The sequence below is a fragment of the Xenopus laevis genome, chromosome 3L, assembly GCF_017654675.1.
Source record: "Xenopus laevis strain J_2021 chromosome 3L, Xenopus_laevis_v10.1, whole genome shotgun sequence".
NCBI classification, from domain to species: domain Eukaryota; kingdom Metazoa; phylum Chordata; class Amphibia; order Anura; family Pipidae; genus Xenopus; species Xenopus laevis.
The window spans coordinates 142465214-142487198 of NC_054375.1; the positions used below are offsets into that span (position 1 = coordinate 142465214).

The 21985-nt window shown below is 39.5% G+C and overlaps 2 protein-coding genes across 3 annotated transcripts in view; both read right to left on the reverse strand.

The window, feature by feature from the left end:
• Positions 1–446: 446 nt before the first annotated feature.
• Positions 447–8940, reverse strand: LOC108710637 (asialoglycoprotein receptor 1). Its single transcript, XM_018251748.2, has 6 exons — positions 8825–8940; positions 6828–6944; positions 5687–5749; positions 5347–5492; positions 4191–4297; positions 447–762 (listed from the first exon to the last, which is right to left on the reverse strand). Exons 1-6 carry the CDS (start codon positions 8895–8897, stop codon positions 636–638), a joined length of 633 nt encoding a protein of 210 aa, XP_018107237.1. The 5' UTR covers positions 8898–8940; the 3' UTR covers positions 447–635.
• An 11921-nt stretch (positions 8941–20861) lies between these two features.
• clec4g.L (C-type lectin domain family 4 member G L homeolog) overlaps positions 20862–21985 on the reverse strand; it is a 55310-nt gene continuing 54186 nt past the window's right edge. For both annotated transcript variants that reach the window (XM_041587134.1, XM_041587133.1), the window contains one exon: positions 20862–21267. In XM_041587134.1, the coding sequence (XP_041443068.1) occupies positions 21123–21267 (145 nt within the window). In that variant the 3' untranslated portion in view covers positions 20862–21122. The remainder of the gene's footprint in view (positions 21268–21985) is intronic.

The window sequence follows — 21985 nt, forward strand, 5'->3', positions numbered from 1 at the left end:
CAGTGGGAGCCTGAAATGCAAGAGAAAGCAACTCTTATGTGGGGGCAAGAGGTGATGGAGATATAGAAAGGAAGACGCACATCCAACAAAAAGTGGAAAGCAGATAGGGAGAAGAAGCAGAAATAGGAATCACAAAAGGGGAATGGGGAAAGAAGAAGATAATGGTTTCTGGAGAGATATGAAATGGTAGGATAAATTAAAGCGGAGGACATCTACAGAACAGAGACATAATACATCCTCAAGAAAGGAAAAGGAGAGTGATAAAATAAACAAGTTTTGAGATTGCATAAAATGTGCTGTATGTATATATTTTCTTCAGCAGTGGAGGGATAAAGTATACACATGAAATCAGGCAGCCTGTTGGGGGGTTGTTTCACCAGCTGCAAAGTTATTATAGAATGTCTGAACCCCTAGTTCTGGCATTGCCAACCATCCATCCCCCTCGTTTCAGGCTGAGTTCAACACCAGGGAATATGAATAAATGGACATCAGATCCAGAAGCTAAGCACAGGAAAACATGAGCGGCTAAAACTTTTAAATCATAGAGCTACTATCTGCTGGACATCAACACATCGTAGCAGCTGTAAAAATTCGAATGTATAGAATTGATAATAAACACTTTGCGAGCTGACTTCTTATATCTCACAGATAGGCTGATACTCCCGGTTGACACATGGTGCGTCATTCCACTCTCCTTTGAAGGTTAGGGCTACGCAGTTTTCTTTTCCCCCTTTATTATTTGGTTCATTTTCACGCCAAAATCTTTAGAAAGAAAACAAATTAATTTTGTTATCTTAAAGCAGGGGTGCCTAAAAGGTAGATCGGGATCTACCAGTAGAGCTGGTTATCAGTAGATATCAAGACAAACAACTTGTCTTGTTTTTCATTCATATATATATTTGGTTAAATTTACATAAAAAATAATTGTTAAATATAGCAATATAAATAAATATAATATTTAAGTAATATTTTCCATGGAACACAATGCTAGCAATGTTTTTATGGATGTAGATCATAATGGGAAAACATTGCTAAAAGTAGACCTCACATTAGTTAAGTACAGGCCCCCCTTTCTTAAAGACTCCCTGTACACAAAATTCAAAGTCCCATGTGATATCAGTGATGTCGGATGATCCTTCCAGTTGGCATCTGCTCAAGTTCAGTGCAAGTATGCATCTCATAGCTCCTCACCAGGGCATGTTACAATAGACAGGTCCATGCTGGGTGACAATGCTGGGTGAATAAGCTGTAGGGGACTGGTAAATTAGTCTCCCAGTATTATTTAGCAGGCAGTCCCCTAGTGGTAAAGGGTCCTAAAATACAGGTAGGAGGGGGACCTATTTCCTTATCCTGCTTTGAGCTATGCCACCTGTAGTTCCATCAGTGCCCAGTGCTAGTATATAATACTGAGCCGTCATGTGCTCAGGGTCCATTTGGTGAAAGCCCTGGTCTGAGCAGGAAGGCAGGGTAAAGTGGAACCTAGACAGGTCAGGTCTAGTCAGGGTAGACTATTCACTTAAGTCATTCTAAGAGTGACAGATAGTTGAGCAGCTGAGGCTCAGACGAGGTGAATGGGATTAAAGGAGAACTTAACCCTAAAGTTAAAAAAAACCCTAGGGAAATCACGTGACTTTTTGTCACAAAACAAGGAAGTAAAAAAAAGTTTCCAACTTCCCACCCCTAATTTGGATATGCAAATTAGGATTTGGATTTGGTTCGGTATTCGGCCAAATCTTTTGGGAAGGATTTGGGGGTTTGGCCGAGAAAAACAAACAAAAGTAATTTTAAACTAACCAAAAACCTTAAGATGATGGACCATTTATGTGGAAAAAATTCTGTTAAAATAAATGGACATGGTTGGACAGAACCTTGGGACACTTTAGCAAAGATATCAACCAACCCCTTGTCATGGGGGTTATAATGACGCAGTCCTGGATTTTATTTGAACCCTAAATTCCTTCACATTTAATGGTAACAAAGTGGGACTTTATCACCCTCATGACGTTGTTGGTTGAAGTCTCTGCTATAGAAATCAGTCCACCAATGTGGAACATACTTGACAATTAGGAGCATCAATACTGGGCAATAAAAACATTAAGATTAGGTAACAATTCCTGTTAAAATTATACAAAGAATGGTCCTATTGAGTGTTCCAGAATAAAGGTTTTAATGCATCTGCCAGCCAAATCAGACACAGATAGAGAGTTTATAAAATCCACTTCACTGACTCATCCGATAGTAAATCCACAAGAGAAACTAAATATTCCACAGGGTAAATTGTAAAATTCACAACCTCTTGAAGACATAAAGCAACAGCCTGTTCAGTCGTTGGAAAGCAATATTATAATAATATACATGCTCAGTGTTTGAGTAGTGTGCCTGTTCCTATTGGCTGTCTTAAGGTGGCCATAGACGCACAGATAATATCGTACGAAACGAATTTTCGTCCGATATTCGTTGCGTGTATGGTGGAAAAAGAGCCGACCGATATCGGCAGAAGACTTGGATATCGGTCGGCTCGTCGATCGGGCTGGATGGAAAATTTTGATCGGGTGCCTTTGAAGGGACCCAAACATCGCCCATTGTTAGTGCTGAATCGTCAGATACAGGTAGAAATCTATTGTTTCTTCCCGTATATCTACCTGTATATCTGACGATTTAGCTCTACACGTGTGTATTGAAACGAACGATCTTTCTTGGAAAGATCTTTTCCAAGAAAGATCGTAATTGTTACGTCTATGGCCACCTTAAGATGGTAAGTTCTCTCAGCTCTAGTGGGAAAAACATCTAAGACTACTCGTTTTTGGCAAAGGAATGAAGTAATAAGATCAGCCGGATTTTTGACCAAGTCAGACAAAGATGGGGACTGATTGTATACCGATTCAATGCTTAATTCTAGTTTTAATCCTTCAAAATGTCTTTGTATCATTATTAGCGAATGAGAAAATAAATTTGCCAGATGCAAATTCGCGGCAAATTTCTGAATTTTGCAAGCTAATTAATTCGCAAAACTGCGGTGACAATTCGCCAGCGAAAAATCCGTTGCGGCAAAAAAAAATGCCGCACATCTAAATTGGAGCACATCAAAATTATTCAGATGCACATTGACTTTAAAGGAACAGTAACACCAAAAAATGTAAGTGTTTTAAAGTAACGAAAATATCATGTAGTGTTGCCCTGCACTGGTAAATCTGATGTGTTTGCTTCAGAAACACTACTATAGTTCATATAAACAAGCTGCTGTGTAGCAATGGCGGAAATTGAAAAACGGCTATATGGCACAGGTTAACTAATGGATAACAGATAACACCATTAGACAGACAGAGCTTATCTTCTATCTGCTGTGTAACTTGAGCCTTTTCTCCTTTGAATGGCTGCCCCCATTGCTACACAGCAGTTTATTTATATAAACAATAGTAGAGTTTCTGAAGCAAACACATCAGTTTTACCAGTGCAGGGCAACACTGCATTATATTTTCATTAGTTTAAAACACTTTTATTTTTGACGTTACTGTTCCTTTAATGCATTTGGACCAAATAGTCGCATGTAAAAAAATTGACGCTCGCGTCAAAATTTACGCTCATGAAAATTATTTTAAGATTTATTTTGATGCCCATTGACTTTGTTTTTGGCAAATTTTCCACCGTTTCGCGAATTTCACAGTAATTTTCGAAAATTTGCAGCGAAGGGAAACTGCACAGATTCGCCCATCGCTAATCATTATCAGTGTGTTTGAATATGATAAAAAGTGTGTTTCCTAATGATCCATTTTGGTTTTCCTCCTTCCAGCTTCATTCTGTTTCCCCCAGTTCTAGCCAAGTTCTGCACATCTCTCCCATTTCTCATCTACAAAGAATATATTAAGGTCCTGGATCCATTCCTGATATATTTGTACCCACCATGGATTATTTAGTTTCTCTCTTTTGTAGGATAGGATTTTGAAACTAAATCCAGCCAGTGACCTATAAAGAGGCATCATAAACTTCTTCTTTCTACTACTAATAATTCTTCTTATCACAGTATATTTGTATTTGTATTCAGCATTTCTTTATGGGTTGCTTTTAGTGATTTAAAATGTTAATTTCTGGGCCCCTTTTTCCTTCACTTACCATTTAGTCAGTATAGTCAGTTAGTAATTAGTTTTGGTAGTTTTTTTAATTGTAGATTACAAACTCATTTCTCAACTTACCCAGATGATTCTTTGATGATTGATCCATCAACCCATGTCCAAGTGTTATTAAGCCTTTGGAGACCAATCCAGTAAAAAACACCTCCTGTTATATGTTGAAGATATTGCTAGAAAAAAAAGAAAGCTGACTTGTATACAAAACCAGCACGTAGAGAGACAGATTGCTAAGAGCGGTATAGTAATTTCCATGCAGTGAAGCTCATATAAAACTTTAATTTTCATGCTAGTTCCCCTTAGTGAAATGGATGTAGGCAGGCATTGAAAGCATATTAATTATATATGGATGACTGGCCTATCTGCACAATGATGCCCAGATTTACTTGGAGGCACCTGGAAAATTCCAACACCAAATGGGCTCCATTAATCATTGCATACACATGTGTTATTACTATTCTTTATGTAGTGTCAATATAGTATACAACACTCAAAGGGAATGATGCCAAGGAGAGAATAAATTATTAGCAAAGTAGAATGCATAAAGAAATAGAGAAACGGGAAAAAAAAGATGGTGAGAAGAAAGAGGAGAGTTTTAGTCCAAGTAACTATGGTTCTGAGCCTTTGCCTTATTTGGTTCTTAGACCAAGGGCACATGGAGTGTTGTCTCCATTGCTCTCTCCCTGTGTGTTTTTTTTTTTGCAGACCGAGAGAAGCAAATTTGCAACCATCCCCAGCTCCTTTGATCAACTGCACTTTTCAAGAACTGACTGAGAGCTGCAGAGACAGTGCTCCATGTGCCCTCAGCCCTTAGTTCTATCTACATTTATAACAGGAATGTCAACCACCTGATAATATGTTCTATAATTCCTGACATACCAGAGTGATGGAACTAATCTGAAATGTTTACCCCTAGAGCAGGGGTCCTCAACCTTTTTTACCACATTTAATGTAAAAAGCGTTGGGGAGCAACACAAGCATGAAAAACATCCCTGGGGTGCCAAATAAGGGCTGTGATTGGCTATTTGGTAGCCTCTATGTAGACTGGAAGCTCTGTTTGACAGTACACCTTGTTTTTATGCAACCAAGACTTGCCTCCAAGCTTGGAATTCAAAAATAAACATACAAGGGGTTGGTGAGCAACATGTTGCTCATGAGCTACTGGTTTGGATAAAGAGGATAAAGCCAGTGGTACTTGTTAATCTGACTGAAAGAGCCTTACCTGCTCCTCCTCACTGTTGACGATGACTAGGTCACTATTTATCCGTTTACAAAAGAGACGGGCATCTATCCAGTTCATTTGACTCACTTCAAAGTAATAACAGCTTTTGTCAAATTCCTTCCAGTAAGTGTCACAGCAGGATTTCTCTGAAATAGGGTCAGATAAGGTCAGACTTTATAATAGTTTCACTATATTGTCAGGAAATTTAACAAATGTCAGTGTTATATTGCATTTTAGCTTCCATCTAGAGCTCCATCAACATGTGTAGCCAATTCCCTGGCAATTGTGACACCTGGGAGGTTCTGGAGGACACGGATCATGTACACTGCCCCATAGTTACCATTTTGTCTGGCCTGTAAGATGCTCTGCACAATATTATTCATCCTCTCAGATGTACGAGAATCTGTAAGCAGAGATGGAATGGAATGTAACAACAATACTATAGAGCTTTATATAATACATTATAATCTGAGGCTTTTTTTGCCCAGGTACATCTTTCTGGACCAAAATCTGGTCTCCAACATAATTGTCATGCAGTTCAGTAAATAACCGTTCCCTAAATCTGTCTGAAGAAGTCCATCTTCTTCAACATTGGGCCTAGGCTTGAAGGCTGTATTTTCAGTGTAACCACTGGATAAGCAAAAAAGTTAGTCTGACATCAACCAGTACAGGAGTGATCAAGATGCAAAACTCTCATGAAATCTGTCTTGTTTTTAAAGTGGACCTGTCACCCAGACACAAAAATCTGTATAATAAAAGTCCTTTTCAAACTAAACATGAAATCCAATTTCTATTTTTTATTAAAGCATTCATAACTGTTGTAAGCTCATTTAAAAATCTCAGCTGTCAATCAAATATTGTCTGCCACTCCTCTATGCCAGTGGCATAGAGGCGGGGCAGACAATTACTTTCACTTTCCATTCAGCACTTCCTAGTTGTCACTGCTCTCCCCACATTCCCCCGTTCTCTTTACCATTTAATTGTGTAGCCAGGACATGGGGATGGACATCAGGTCCCCCATTCTGGTGCACAAACAAGATTCTGAGATGATACAAGGCTTGTCTTAATAATACTGTCCACAAAATGGCTCCTGCCTGCTTGTTATAATTATGAAATCCCAGACTGAAGGAAGCAAGATTCAAATAATTTATATAGTGTAATTAAAGTTTATTTTGCTTGACTAATGTTATAAAATAGGATTTTTAATAATTTTTTTGGGTGACGGGTCCCCTTTAACCAACAGTTCAGCCTTTGTGGTACTAGCATGTAGACTAGAGCATTGTGTATAACAATGAGATGGACACCATTTTGCAACTCTTAGCCGACTTTATATTTTAGAACAGCAGTTGCCTTATTTCTTTTATTTCTTACAATACACGTCTCAATAAGTTCTGACACAAGTGATATCACTGAGCACCAATTAAAACCGATGACTTCACTAAGCAACATTTATGAAGGTTTTACAGGTTATTCATGCTCACCCATGATGAATAGTAAGGCAGACACGATGATTAAGAGCAGGAACAGAGCCATTATTTGACCTATTTGGATGAATAACAGCTTTGTTGGTGAGCATTTCTTCCTACCAGATGATGGAACTAAGAGAGAGAGAGAGAGTTACCCATTACTGCAGTCTGACAGCCAGAGCGCAACAACACTTCCATTGACAAATGCAGCTCCAAACTCTTTGGGGCAAATTCACTAAAGGCCGAATTTTCTCATGCAAACTATCCTCCATACTTCGCCAGACAAAAATTTGCTACCACTACGCTAATTCACAAAAATGCGAAGTTGCGTCTGGGCAACCAAACTGCTAGTGTTAATTTGTCAGTGCAACCCTTTCATATCGGTCTTTCACTAGCGTTCATTTCTGCCTAGTGAAACTTTGTTAGTATGTTCACGCTTAGGTCAATTTGAATAGGGCGGGTACATATAGGCAGGCCCGGATTTGTGGGAAGGCCACCTAGACCCGGGCCTAGGGTGGCAGGATTTTAGGGGGGCGGCATGCTGCCCAACCACATCCACATTGGTTCAAAAACACTGGGGATACACAGGAGATACAATCTCCATGAAAATTTGCACGAATAAAGGGGAGGGGACAGGGGCGACAAATGGCAGTGGGCCTAGGGGCGTCCGCTATGTAAATCCGGCCCTGCATATAGGTCATATATACGTCTTTATTGGAATTGTTGGTGCAAATGCTTGAAGTGGCCACATATTATAACAAATGTCCAAGGAAGCAAAATAAAGACAAAAGAGATCCTCTAATGGTCTAGACATGAGCCCACCCTAAAACAAATGTGGCATGCCCCGAAAATTGTTAAAAAAATGTTAACACAAAAATCTTTAGTAGTTAGGGCAATCTCGCTTTTAAAAATGAAAAAAAAAACACCAGTGTTTTTTTTAGAACTTTTAGGACTTTCCGGCATACAGGATATGATGTCACTAACATAAGATTGAGGAGGATGATGCTTAGTTTTATCAGTTCGCCAGGTCTAAGGCCAGTGTCGGACTGGGATGCCAGGGGCCCACCATATAACCTTAGGCTGAGGGCCCACTTTGCAAACTATTATATCTCCTCTCCTCACTCAACCTCTTTATTCTCCTAGTCTCTCTTATCTACATACTATACTCTATTCGTCCATTATTAAGCCTCTTTGTTCCCATAAAGAAATAGGGAATGAACATGAAATAGGCCAAATGGTTAGAAGCAAGAGGCCCACTGACACCTGGGCCCACCGGGAGTTTTCCTGGTGGGCCAGTCCGACACTGTCTAAGTCTGCAAAGGAAACTCTGGCAAAAGAGGTAACGTTCTGTATAATTTGTGGAGTAGCGATTGTTCACCTGAGCAAACATTTGCCTGGCGATAGGGTGTGAAACTGCGCTAGCAATAGTCTATTTTGCTAACTAATTGTCCGCTATGCTTGATAGTAAATTGGTGAATTTTCACTAGCGACGGCCACTTTGCCCTTTAGAAAATCAGCCCCTTTGGCTTCTCAATGTATCCTCTAACTGACACAAAAATGCAAGGTATAATCGGTTTCCACATAATGCAGTTTTCATTTCAGCAAACCAATGAGTGGAAATGTAAGGTCTACTAGGGGCAGGGCCGGATTTTGGCTTTGGGTGCGGATAGACTGCAGGGTCTGAGTGTCCGGTTCAATCGCATTCAAGCCACCGACCGCAGTGCGCACATGCGCCGGAGCACTGAGGATTACGCCTACAGGAATACGTGTCTCCAGTGCTCTTTGGATTGCGGTGTGCGGCATGCCGCCCCTAAAATGACCTTGGCACAAATCCAGGCCAGGGGTCATTTATTCAGCACGGGCAGGATGCAAAGTGCAACAAAAAGGGGCAAACTGGTTATGAACCCTCATGTTGATGAGTGAATCACAATGTATCCCTTATCCTCTTTACCGTGGAAGCAACTGTATTATTGATAATGTCCAGATGTGTCATATTGTGTTTAGATTCTTACCTTTTTCCATAATATTTGAATACACAGTCTCCATTTCTTGTGTCTCTGCGTCTTTCAGAGCAATGATATTCATTAAATACCAGGTCACACGTGGATGCTCTATCTTCTACTCTGCTTCTTCTGAAATATAAAAAAATACCAAATTACCAACAGTAAAACTAAATTATGTACTAGTAGGGTGTATAAACTGTATGCACCCCTATAATAGAGCCTAATATGAATAAGCACCTATTTCCAGGATGGTTGTGTTTTCCTAGGGAGGCAGTAATAGCTGAATAAAGGCTAATATGACTAGATGATGCAATTTCCTGCCTGTCTAAAGCAGTGATCCCCAACCAGTGGTTTGCAAGTAACATGTTGCTCACTAACCCCATGGATGTTGCTTCCAGTGGCCTCAAAGCAGGTGCTTATTTTTAAATTCCTGGCTTGGAGGCAAGTTTTGGTTGTATAGAAACCAGGTGTACTGACAAACAGAAGATTAGTAGGCCGCGCACTCCTGAACACCAACACGAATCGCTCGTCTCCAATTATTTAAAAAGGTAAATTCTTTATTAGGACATACGATCAATTAAACAAACAAAAGCGTCTGAGGTCTGACGCGTTTCGTGATGATACACTTCCTCAGAGACCTCACTTCCCGTCACATTACACCGAGCTTAAATCCCCCCCAGCACACCTGTACATTAATTAAAACATGAAAAAAGCTTTCCTGATTCGCTAAAAAAATCACGTCAGTTATACACAAAAGGAGTACTGGAAATACGAATAATTCCATACATTGACTTTTCAATTGATACAATATGCAAATTTTAACCATATAATTCATATCTTATATCTTAACAAATTGCAAAATTTTTTTGTTTATGTGACATTCCGTTTACTTTTGTCATCAGTTCATTATTTAAAATGTAATTCAATTTAATATTTGGAGACCCATGTATAAAAGTAAAATAACCATTTCATCTTAACTTATTAACATAGCGATCGTGCAACAATGTATAAATAAATAAGTAATATCCACAGATATACAATGTTGTTATCTAAAATACTTTTCGGATGTTAAAAATAACAACTAATGTCAAAGACTGAATTTAGCCCTTCCGGTTGTCTAGTATGTAATTGAAATATCCATTTAATTTCTGTTTTCAAAACTTTAGCTTGTAGATCACCACCTCTTGGACCCAAATTCACTCTTTCTATTCCCTGCACCGACAGCCATTTTATATTTCCACCACTGCATTCCCTAAAATGTTTCGCCACGGGAGTATTTGCTTTTTCTGATTTGATGTCATTGATGTCATTGATGTGCTCACGTATTCTATTTTTTAAATTTTTGATTGTGCAACCGACATACTGTTTGTGGCATTTTGAACAGGTTATTAGATACACTACCGATTTGGTGTTACAATTGATATAGCTCCTAATTTGATATGTTTCCTTTGTTACACTACAAATAAAAACCTCTGATACTTGAACCACTCCACAGGTGACACATCTTTTCGCTCCACATCTGAACATTCCAACATTATCCAGCCATGTGTTTGATCTATTTTCCTTATTAAACATGCTAGGTGCTAGTTTCATACCCAGTGTCGGAGCTCTCCTTGCCACTACCTGAATACCTGGCTCTAACAATTGCCTGAACACTGGATCCCCAAATAAAATCGGGAGATGTCTGTTTATTATGTGTTTGATTCTGTCAAATTGCGTGCTATATCTTGTACTTAAGACTATTTTATTCTTCCCCTTTTTATCAGGTCCTTCCTATTCAGTTCAAGTGCCGAAAGGAAGGCCTTCTGTAAGTCCTCATATCTATATCCCTTGCAGAGAAATTTATCTCTTAATAAACAAGACTCCTCTATGTACTTCTCCACCGTACATTCCATTGTTAAGATGTCGTGGATGACAGGAGTCTGCCCTCAGTAGAGAATTCCCTGCAAAGGATTTAGTATAGACAGTAGTCACAATCCTACCATTTTCCTCACTAATCAGAAGATCAAGATAGGCAATCCTCTTCTTGCCTATCTTGATCTTCTGATTAGTGAGGAAAATGGTAGGATTGTGACTACTGTCTATACTAAATCCTTTGCAGGGAATTCTCTACTGAGGGCAGACTCCTGTCATCCACGACATCTTAACAATGGAATCCCTAGGGGTGGAGTACGGTGGAGAAGTACATAGAGGAGTCTTGTTTATTAAGAGATAAATTTCTCTGCAAGGGATATAGATATGAGGACTTACAGAAGGCCTTCCTTTCGGCACTTGAACTGAATAGGAAGGACCTGATAAAAAGTAAGGATAGAATAAATCAATATAGTCCAGTGTTAAACACTGTCTCTACAGAGGGTCAATCTGAAAAAGAAGGAAAGGAAATGAGAAATAAGAAACAGAAGAAGAAGGGGAAGAATAAAATAGTCTTAAGTACAAGATATAGCACGCAATTTGACAGAATCAAACACATAATAAACAGACATCTCCCGATTTTATTTGGGGATCCAGTGTTCAGGCAATTGTTAGAGCCAGGTATTCAGGTAGTGGCAAGGAGAGCTCCGACACTGGGTATGAAACTAGCACCTAGCATGTTTAATAAGGAAAATAGATCAAACACATGGCTGGATAATGTTGGAATGTTCAGATGTGGAGCGAAAAGGTGTGTCACCTGTGGAGTGGTTCAAGTATCAGAGGTTTTTATTTGTAGTGTAACAAAGGAAACATATCAAATTAGGAGCTATATCAATTGTAACACCAAATCGGTAGTGTATCTAATAACCTGTTCAAAATGCCACAAACAGTATGTCGGTTGCACAATCAAAAATTTAAAAAATAGAATACGTGAGCACATCAATGACATCAATGACATCAAATCAGAAAAAGCAAATACTCCCGTGGCGAAACATTTTAGGGAATGCAGTGGTGGAAATATAAAATGGCTGTCGGTGCAGGGAATAGAAAGAGTGAATTTGGGTCCAAGAGGTGGTGATCTACAAGCTAAAGTTTTGAAAACAGAAATTAAATGGATATTTCAATTACATACTAGACAACCGGAAGGGCTAAATTCAGTCTTTGACATTAGTTGTTATTTTTAACATCCGAAAAGTATTTTAGATAACAACATTGTATATCTGTGGATATTACTTATTTATTTATACATTGTTGCACGATCGCTATGTTAATAAGTTAAGATGAAATGGTTATTTTACTTTTATACATGGGTCTCCAAATATTAAATTGAATTACATTTTAAATAATGAACTGATGACAAAAGTAAACGGAATGTCACATAAACAAAAAAATTTTGCAATTTGTTAAGATATAAGATATGAATTATATGGTTAAAATTTGCATATTGTATCAATTGAAAAGTCAATGTATGGAATTATTCGTATTTCCAGTACTCCTTTTGTGTATAACTGACGTGATTTTTTTAGCGAATCAGGAAAGCTTTTTTCATGTTTTAATTAATGTACAGGTGTGCTGGGGGGGATTTAAGCTCGGTGTAATGTGACGGGAAGTGAGGTCTCTGAGGAAGTGTATCATCACGAAACGCGTCAGACCTCAGACGCTTTTGTTTGTTTAATTGATCGTATGTCCTAATAAAGAATTTACCTTTTTAAATAATTGGAGACGAGCGATTCGTGTTGGTGTTCAGGAGTGCGCGGCCTACTAATCTTCTGCTTGACCTTTGGCGTCCCTTCCTAGTGACGGACTCGGGGCTGGCTGCACCCGGGTCACCTTTCCAGCGGGGTAAGATTCGTAACTTTACGTTTACTGTTCAATTACCTGAATAGCGGAACTGGAAAACCCGACGTTTATATCTAAGAGTGGGGTCCGGGGCAATACGCACCCGGACCAACCTATTTTTACGGTGAGCTGGGTCCAGTCAGCTTTAAGTTAATCAATTAGAATCTATACCCGCATTATTGCTGCTTTTTATTAAGATTAAACAAAGTTACGGAGCCGGATCTGTTTTTCTGTGTACTGACAAACAGAGCCTCCTGTAGGCTGCCATATAGGAATTACCAAATCAGCCAATCACAGTCCTTATTTGGCATCCCCGGTAACTTTTTTTCATGCTAGTGGTGTGCTCCAACTCTTTTAGAACTTAATGTGGATCACATGTAAAAAGGATTAGGGACTCCTGGTCTAAAGCCTATAGGGTAGTACATGTATATCAAAAGCCTAGATCAATGTTTTCACCAACATTGAGGGGGTCTACTCTTGTGAAACTTGTTAATAAATTTGTTGATGCTGATCTGAAAGGGTTCAGTTTGTCCAGATTCCCACCTATATTTATGACTGGAATCTACCCTATGCTTTGCTTCAACAGGAACAGTTATAGGATCTATTATCTGAATTGCTTGGGACCTGAGGTTTACTGGATAAGGGCTTTTTCCTTTACTTTGGTTCACCATACACTAGGGCTACTTAAATAAACCCAGTTGGACCATTTTGCTACCCATATGGATTCATGCAGCTTAGTAATCATCAAGTACAAGGTACTGTTTTATAATTACATAGAAAGAAATATTTTTTGCAATTATTTGCTACAAAATTGACACTGTTGGAGATGGCCTTCCTGTTATTCCTAACTTTCTGGACAAGAAAACCCATACCAAGTGCGCAAGAGTGAGCGCACACTGACAGCCGCACACTTTTTTCACAGGCAGCAGCAGCACTCGGCCATTCTCATGCACGGATTGCATCGCGCCGCTGCTCGGAAGCCTCCTTAGTCCCGCTCTGGAGAGAGGCTGCTGGGATTGTACCGATTCCCCCTTTTGGTTCCAAGTCGGAGCGATGGAGGCTGTCAGTGTGCGCTCACTCTTGCGCCTCACACAGACACCGACACCAGCCGCACATAGATGATAGATGCGTCCCAGAGGGGATGAAGAGACAATCTGTGATGTCTGCGATGTCTGTGTGCCCTGCCACCCGCCTGGGGCACTCTCGCTAAGAATCGCCTGCTGCTGCAGGGCTGGGTTAGTAGGAGGCTGAGTCCCTGCAAGGTCTCCCCAGAGGCGCGCTGCTCTGCACAAGGATGTTCCGGGAACACACCGGGCACTTCAGCTCTTCATCCAGCCGTCTGCTTTCCAGCACCGTCTTCCTGCTGTCAGTAGACTATGGGAGCTAGCCAGGGAGGACAAATCCAGCACCGCACTATGGATGGTCGCCATATCGCCGTTTCAGAAGAGGACAGGAAGTGGCGTTTCAGTAAGTTACAGTATTTCTTAATAAAGACTTTGCAATTTTGAAATTTTCATTTGTCTTGGTGTTTTTTTTTCGTTGTTTTCTAACGAATTTTTTTAAAAATTTTTTTGATGTTACTGGTCCTTTAAGCAGTACAGGAGGCCACCTTTAAAGGAACATTTATTGTATTTTATTTGTTTATAATGCAATGTCTTGTCCGTATTTGCCCACTTTTTAGACCATGCCATCAAAGCCGTTTTTTACCTGGAGAAATTCAGCAGGAACATATAAGTGCATAGTAGCTCTTTAATTTATAGCGAACCCATTATTACATGATGATGGAGATGGTGAAGACGATGGTGAAAATTGTTTCAGAATTACTGATCGTTATCATGTCAGGTTAATAATCATTTCACTTCTGACGTTTTCTATTTCCTCTTTAGGCTGCTGTGGTTAGAATAAGACAATTGTTTTTACCATTGAAAAGCATGCAAGCCCCTTACAGGAAAATAAAACACTCTTGCAACACTTTTATTGTTATAGGCATTAAATCCATGTTTACAGTATAAAACAGATATTCCGCTTAAATATAGTGCATTGAGTTACAGTTTTTTTTGGGGTTAACAATATCATTTTAAACAAATGAATGAGAGAAAGGGATTTAGGGAGAAGACTACATTGCAAGCTTGGTGATGCCACTGAGCAGTCATCAGTAACATCCATTAATCTGACTTTTAACAGCAATAGGAATTTTAGAGGTGAGTTTATTAGACAGGGATTTCCCCCTTCACCCATTGAAAAATACAGTACATATTTACAAACAAGGGCAATAAAAATATTGGCCACTACCCTCAGTTTTCCTGGCTTCAACTGGACAATATCGCTTGAAATGGTCTTTTTAGTTGATGGACAAATCGTACATTGAAACGATCGTTTCAAGATAATCGTGGTCTCACGATAACGAAAAGATCTTTTAAAACTCTTTACAACTATGGCCAGCTTTATTGAGATGGTAACATAATTATTTCTAAAGTATCTGTAAAGGGTGTTTGTAGTTATTATCTGGAGGGCTTCAGGGAAGGTTGATTTTTTAGCATCAAGAAAAAAATATCCTCCAGGAAATTATTTTTCTTCCTCTAGTAAGTTTGAATTGGTCTTGTGGATACTTTTCTTTGGATCGCATTGTGAGACTGCCAAAATACGTTTTCTGCAGGGACCTTACAATTAAACTGAATTTAATATATTAACAACATGGAGCTCCAACAATGGAGCTGCATCGACATAATTTTGCATATTCGGGGTTTTAGCACGCTATGATAAAACTTCACACAGTAAGTTACACTGCAAAGGAGTGAAGTTTAGCAAGGTCAACCGCATCCAAAACACTCTACAATTTTATCCACTGGAAAGAGGAAAAACATCCAACCAACAAGGAACCCAACCAATGGATTATTCATCAACATCATTATTGACAGAGAATCACACAAGCTGAGTTCCCCCACAAACAGGAAACTTGTTCTATACTGATGCTGAAATTACTCAGATGGAAAGAGTCACACTTGCAGTGGATGCCCTGAAACCTTTCCATGGAGAAATCATCAGACAAGTATTGTATCTCCCATACATATAATATTTATACATATGGAATTATCCCCATAAAGGTGCCTGTCTTCTAAAGAGAACAACCCAGTCTATTAATATATTATTGGGAAGGTTTTTTAACTTTGTAAGACAGCTGCACAGGGAGAAAAGAAGTTCTAGGACAGGGGTGCCCAAAAGCTAGATCGGGATCTACCAGTAGACCTTTAGTTGGTGATCAGTAGATCTCAAGACACTGTCCACAAACAGCTTGTCTAAATCATCCTCATATTTCATGCTTTTCCTTCAGACATTTATTATGTTAATCTTACATAAGAAATCGTTGTTTGTTATATATAACCATATACATGTTCTCCTTCATCAATACTAAAGTAATATTTTCCATGGAACAGAATGCTAACAATGATTTTATGGATATAGATCATAATAGAAGAACATCACTAAAAGTAGACCTCACATTAGTAAAGTATGGGCACTCCTGTTCTAGGAGAATAAGCACTCCATGTTTTTATAGGACATGGGTAAAAAAAACAACGTGAATGTAATGAATAAGGTTAAAACATTTGTTTAAAGCTGTTTCTCCATTCTCACCTGCCTGGCACCAGAAGACTCTCGATTTAGACTTTAGAATTCTCTTTGTCTGTAATGTAGAAGTAACAATGTGCATGTGTTCAGTGCCAACTTGATATCTGCCATCAGTTATCCCCCCCCCCGTACAGCTTAGCACAGGAGGCATATTATCTGTAGCAACCTACAGTATCTTTCTATCTCTAAACAGCGCCCACATCATGTGCTCAGTGTTCTTTGCCTGAGACTATTTGCCACATTTGTGGAGATTTACAGATCTGCTTCCTCTGCAACATGAATCATCTAGGCCTTCAGATGCTATATTATTATATTAGGAAGAGGTTTTAATAGACTTTTTAGATGGTTCTGCCTTACAACCTAAGCCCCATTGCTGATGGCTGACCTTGTGGTTCAGACATTAAATACATTTTACTAAATAGGTGAATATCTGAGAGAGCGAGAATAGTTCCTAATCTCAGGAAGGAAAGTCAGACAAGTGAAGAAATAAATATATATGAATCTCTCTCTCTCTCTCTCTCTCTCTCTCTCTCTCTCTCTCTCGCTCTCTCTCTTCTATATATATATATATATATATATATAAAATCTAGGTTGTGGTTGTTTGTTTTATTCACTTTGAGACTTTGAGAAAGGCTAGGGACCTAGCCGAAACGCTTCTATTGGGCTCTTGTACATACGAATATAAAGCTCTGCACCCAGGCACCATACACTTTGATACGTGTTGTGCCAGCAACCTATGGTCTCTATATATAATCTCCATAGAAAAGTGCCAGTAAATTTGGGTGCATAGGAGTGCAGGATTTATCTCTAAGTCTGGCACTTCATAGAGAGGACTTCAGAGATTATTTATCTTTCACCTCATTGCTAGTAGCACTCACAGTTTATTATGAAAGTGCACATTTGTCTGTTGTGCCTACTAATTTGAATGAAGTGTAAGGTACAGAATGCCAAGGAACAGTGTCGGACTGGGATGCCAGGGGCCCACCAGAAAACCTTAGACTGAGGGCCCACTTTCCAAATTTTTATACCTCCTCTACTCACTTAACCTCTTTATTCTCCTAGTCTCTTTTCTCTACATACTATACTATATTCTTCCATTATTAAGCCTCTTTGTTCCCATAAAGAAATAGGGAATGACCATGAAATAGGCCAAATGGTTAGAAGCAAGAGACCCACTGACACCTGGGCCCACCGGGAGTTTTCCTGGTATCCCGATGGGCCAGTCCGACACTGCCAAGGAATCTCAGGGGTAAAGTATAGGGTGCACTTGCATATGTGATCTATAGCAGTTGGAGGCTCAACATTTACTCATCCTCTACTCACTTAACCTCTTTATTCTCCTAGTCTCTTTTCTCTACATACTATACTATATTCTTCCATTATTAAGCCTCTTTGTTCCCATAAAGAAATAGGGAATGACCATGAAATAGGCCAAATGGTTAGAAGCAAGAGACCCACTGACACCTGGGCCCACCGGGAGTTTTCCTGGTATCCCGATGGGCCAGTCCGACACTGCCAAGGAATCTCAGGGGTAAAGTATAGGGTGCACTTGCATATGTGATCTATAGCAGTTGGAGGCTCAACATTTCTTTTTTGCTTTTGAGTAGCTGGCAAAGATGAATGTTCTGGACTGGGAGAGATCGCACAGAAAAAAGTGCGAGGAGCATTTGGAGAAAACGATGTGAATTTTCAGGGATTATGCTTAAGTGTTGGAAAAAGATTTTGAGAACTGCACATGGAAGGGGGAGTGTGCTATTGGCAATGGTTCCAGAAAGTAAAGAGATGTCCCTCTATGTTTGCCAACAATGGGTCTCGTGCACAGGTAGTGTATAAGATGGATAAGCATGGGGCTGGTATGTAGGGGATTACTGTCCCATTTCATGCCTTTATGCTATTGTTTGTTTGGTTACATTTGCCTTAGTTTCTTCTAGTTTTGTATGTTACATTGTCTGAAGTTTGAAATTTTGGGGTTTATTTTTGCGAGTAGGAACATTTTGTAAATAATCAGCTTCAATTTATTTCCTTGCATTATTGGTTCCTTATTTTGTGAAGTCTTTACCAAGTGAGTAAAGAAGTTCCACACCTGGAACGTGATGTTGTATTACCCTCTTATGTTCTATACAGCTTTATAAGCTCTGTATTAAAGTTCATACATTATTCATTACATTATTACCATTAAGAAGTTTTAAGAGGCAACAGGAGGAAAGAGGAATGAGACATAAGATGGTGGGACCTGTGTTTAAGAGGTTAGGATCCAACTTTGGAGGAAGAGGTGAGTTTTAAGTTCGAAGCTGTAGTGGCTCACTGAATATCTAATGTTGGGGAGAAGGTAGTTTTCTAGAATTGGTACTGTACAGAAGTCAGAGGAAGAATGAGGGAATTGAAGAGAAATAGGTTGTTAGAAGAGCTAGGATGACACTAGGGTGCACTTAGAATTAGCAATTGAGGAGACATTCAGAACTACTGATTGTTGGTTTGAGGAGGATCTGGAGGAATTTGTTTATTGATAAAATACTATAACAAAGTAACAAATCAAAACATAATAAACATTGCGCAGAACACAGGATAATCGAAACTTAGAAACAACAACAAAACAGGTTGAATCCAATAATTAATCTGTAACCTGTCCATTTCTCAATTTGTTTACTTTGCGTGCAGGGGTACAGAGATTCCCTCTACTCCTGATTTATCCCCCTGAACCCTACTCATTCCTAGGTTTTCCTCATCCTCCTCAAGTAAGACACTTTGCCCCTCGCTTAAAACCTCCACCTTTCCCTTCCGTTTCTTCCCAGAATCCTCTTTCAACCTGAGACCTGTTGTTTCACATGGGGGTCTAGAGTGCCCCCAACTGCGCATCTCCCTTTTTTTCCTCCTCAGGAACCCGACCTCTTTCTCTCTGTTTCCTTTCTCTCCAACCTATAGTTCTTCTTCCTCCTTTTTCATCACCTTCTCCCAACCTTTCCTACAGAATAAAGCAAATCTATTGGATGTCTTTAGCTGTGCCTTAGATGCAAAACTCCCTTTCTTCCTTCTGGAGTTTCTTACCTGCAGCCACTCCCACCCTTCTACTATTGTTCTAGTTGGTTCCACCCTTCATCTCTGTCCAACTTCCTCTCTCCTCTCTGTGCTGTTCTCCTCCCTAGGGATTTCCTGTTCTCTCTCCCGACTCCTGTACTTCCTCCTGTCCCTCCTGCACTTCCTCCTGAGCAGTGGGCACTTGCTGCTGTGACTCTGAAGGGTGAAATAGCTCCTGTTCTATCATGGGATAAGCCTTGAAGATTTTGTGCCAGGCCTCAGGGCATATGCGGTGTGAGTGACACAAGGTCATGCACATGTTACACTCTTTACTCGCGTGACCCTGGGCCCCACACAGAGCACAAGTTTTAAAGTTACAGTCTCTTGGCAAATGTTCCCTTGAGCCACACCTGAAGCACTGGTGAGGCCTTCCAGGGTAAAAACAGAAGCCTCTCTCTTTTTGAGGAGGATCTCAGTCATGGCAGGTCCTTAGTCAGCTTGACAGGATGATCTCTTAAAGGAGAACTAAAGCTTAACTAAAGAAGTAGCTAGAAATGTTGTACATTAGGTTTTGTGCTTCTGTACCAGCCCAAGGCAACCACAGCCTATTAGTAGTAAAGATCGGTGTCTCCAAAGATGCCCCAGTAGCTCCCCATCTTCTTTTCTGCTGATTCACTGCACATGCTCTGTGCTGCTGTCAGTTTCTGAGCTTAGGGACCCACTCACAATATACAGTACACATAGAATAGAAATGTCACAATATAAGGCTGATTAGTAATTAATACACATAATTACTACATGGCAGCACAGAAACCAGTGCAATTAGCATCAGAATTTAATAATCAGCAAACCTGTAGCATCAGCTTATATTACAGACCAACCTCATTTTCTGATGGATTATTAGTGACGACCCCTAAGCTTAGCTTCTCAACAGCTGCTCAGAGCCCACTGAGCATGTGAGTGTCACAGACACTTTCCAAGATGGTGACCCCCTGTGACAAGTTTGAAGTCCTGGATCATTGCTGTTATTGAGCTGCAATAAGCTCAGTATTTAAAATATAGCAATTTTAGCCATATTCATTTTTAGGGTTTAATTCTACTTTAAGATCTGGTCATCTATCTTCTAACTCTTTGTTTTCTGGTGAACTGTGTTTGATGCCCACCCATCCAATCCCCATCTAATTTCTCGCTCAGTTCAGCACTAATGCATTATTACTTGAATGGACATCACACCCAAATGCTAAGCTCATGTAAACACTTAGAGCTAGAACTTTGGAGTCACAAAGCTACTGGAATTCAATACAGCTGGTCTTTGCTCAGTGTTGGACTGGCCCACCTTGATAACAGGAAAACTCCCGGTGGGCCCAGGTATCAGTGGGCCCTATTGCTTCTAAACATTTGAGCTACACTATTTCATGGTCATTCCCTATTTCTATGAGAATAAAGAGTCTAAATAGATGGAATAATAGGTTATAGTATGTAAAGAAAAGAGAATATGAGAATAGAGGTTGAGTGAAGAGAGGAAGAAAATAATACTTAGAGTGGGCCCCTGGTCTAAAGGTTTTTGGGTGGGCCCCTGGTGTCCCAGTCCGACACTGTCTTTGATGATAAACAAGCATTTATAGTCTTAAATTGATACCATAATGCCAACTAATAATATTATTTCTTTGTTTATTTATATAGCAATGCTCTATTTTTTCTCTACCCTTGCAAACTTGCTAGTAGCAAGTTAATATAGTTATTTTGTCTGGACATTGTACACTTAATAGTAAACAAAAATATGCATTGACCATAACTGCAACACACAGTCATTGCACAATCCATGAAGTTATGCTATGTCCTAAAACATGGGGCCAGGGAATAAAGTGGAGTCAAAGGTATAAAGTGTGGGCCAAATGTTCATCCTTTTTTCTTTTCATGAGATGTTTTTTTTCTCACAGATGGCGCGACACTTGTATTCCACATCGTCACATCGTGCGTCATTCATCTTTCCCTCAAAGGATAGGTGAGTGCATTTTTCATTCCCGTGTTTATTATTTGGTTCCCCTGTTTGCCAAAATCTTCAGAAACAAAACAAAACAACTTTAAAAAATGAAAGTCACTGGAGTCAATATATATAATCCTGGTATTTGTGCCTGAAAATGATAAGCAATGTAGATGAAGATAAAGAAGCATTGTTTGGTGGTTTTTGCTTTCCAGCCCCGGGCTGGATTATCAATTAGGCACACGAGGTACCTGCCTAGGGTTAACCTGGTGCTGGAGATCTGAATCTGGCCTTTCTCTGGAGATGTCGTTTCTGTTGGTTTAATTGGATGCAAAGCTCGAGGAGCTTGAACCTCTCAGGCTGAGCAGGATGAGCTCATCTTTGGCATGGGGTGAATTAATAAGGCCCACCAAAAGCATAGAACCATAACATTTGTTAATTATTTAAAATATGTTTGTATTTTTGTTTGAATGCAATATGTTTATCGCCCTTTCTGTTAAGGTTTATTTCCCGGTGTTCCTTTTCTGTTTTCCTTTCTCTGGTTTCATGCTATGTCTACAAGTTCTAGCCACATTCTGCACTTACTCTCTCCTCTCTCATATTGAGGTCTTGGAGTCTTTTTTTTTTTATTTAGACCATTAGGCAGGGGAATGTAATAAAATTGAAAAAAAAGTCATATATAAGAATACAAATTTGTCGTTCCTAATGTAATATTTCATACTAGACAGTTTGTGCATAGGGTATGTTTAAAGGAAAAGTAAAGCTAAACAAAAGAAGTAGCAAGAAATGTTGTA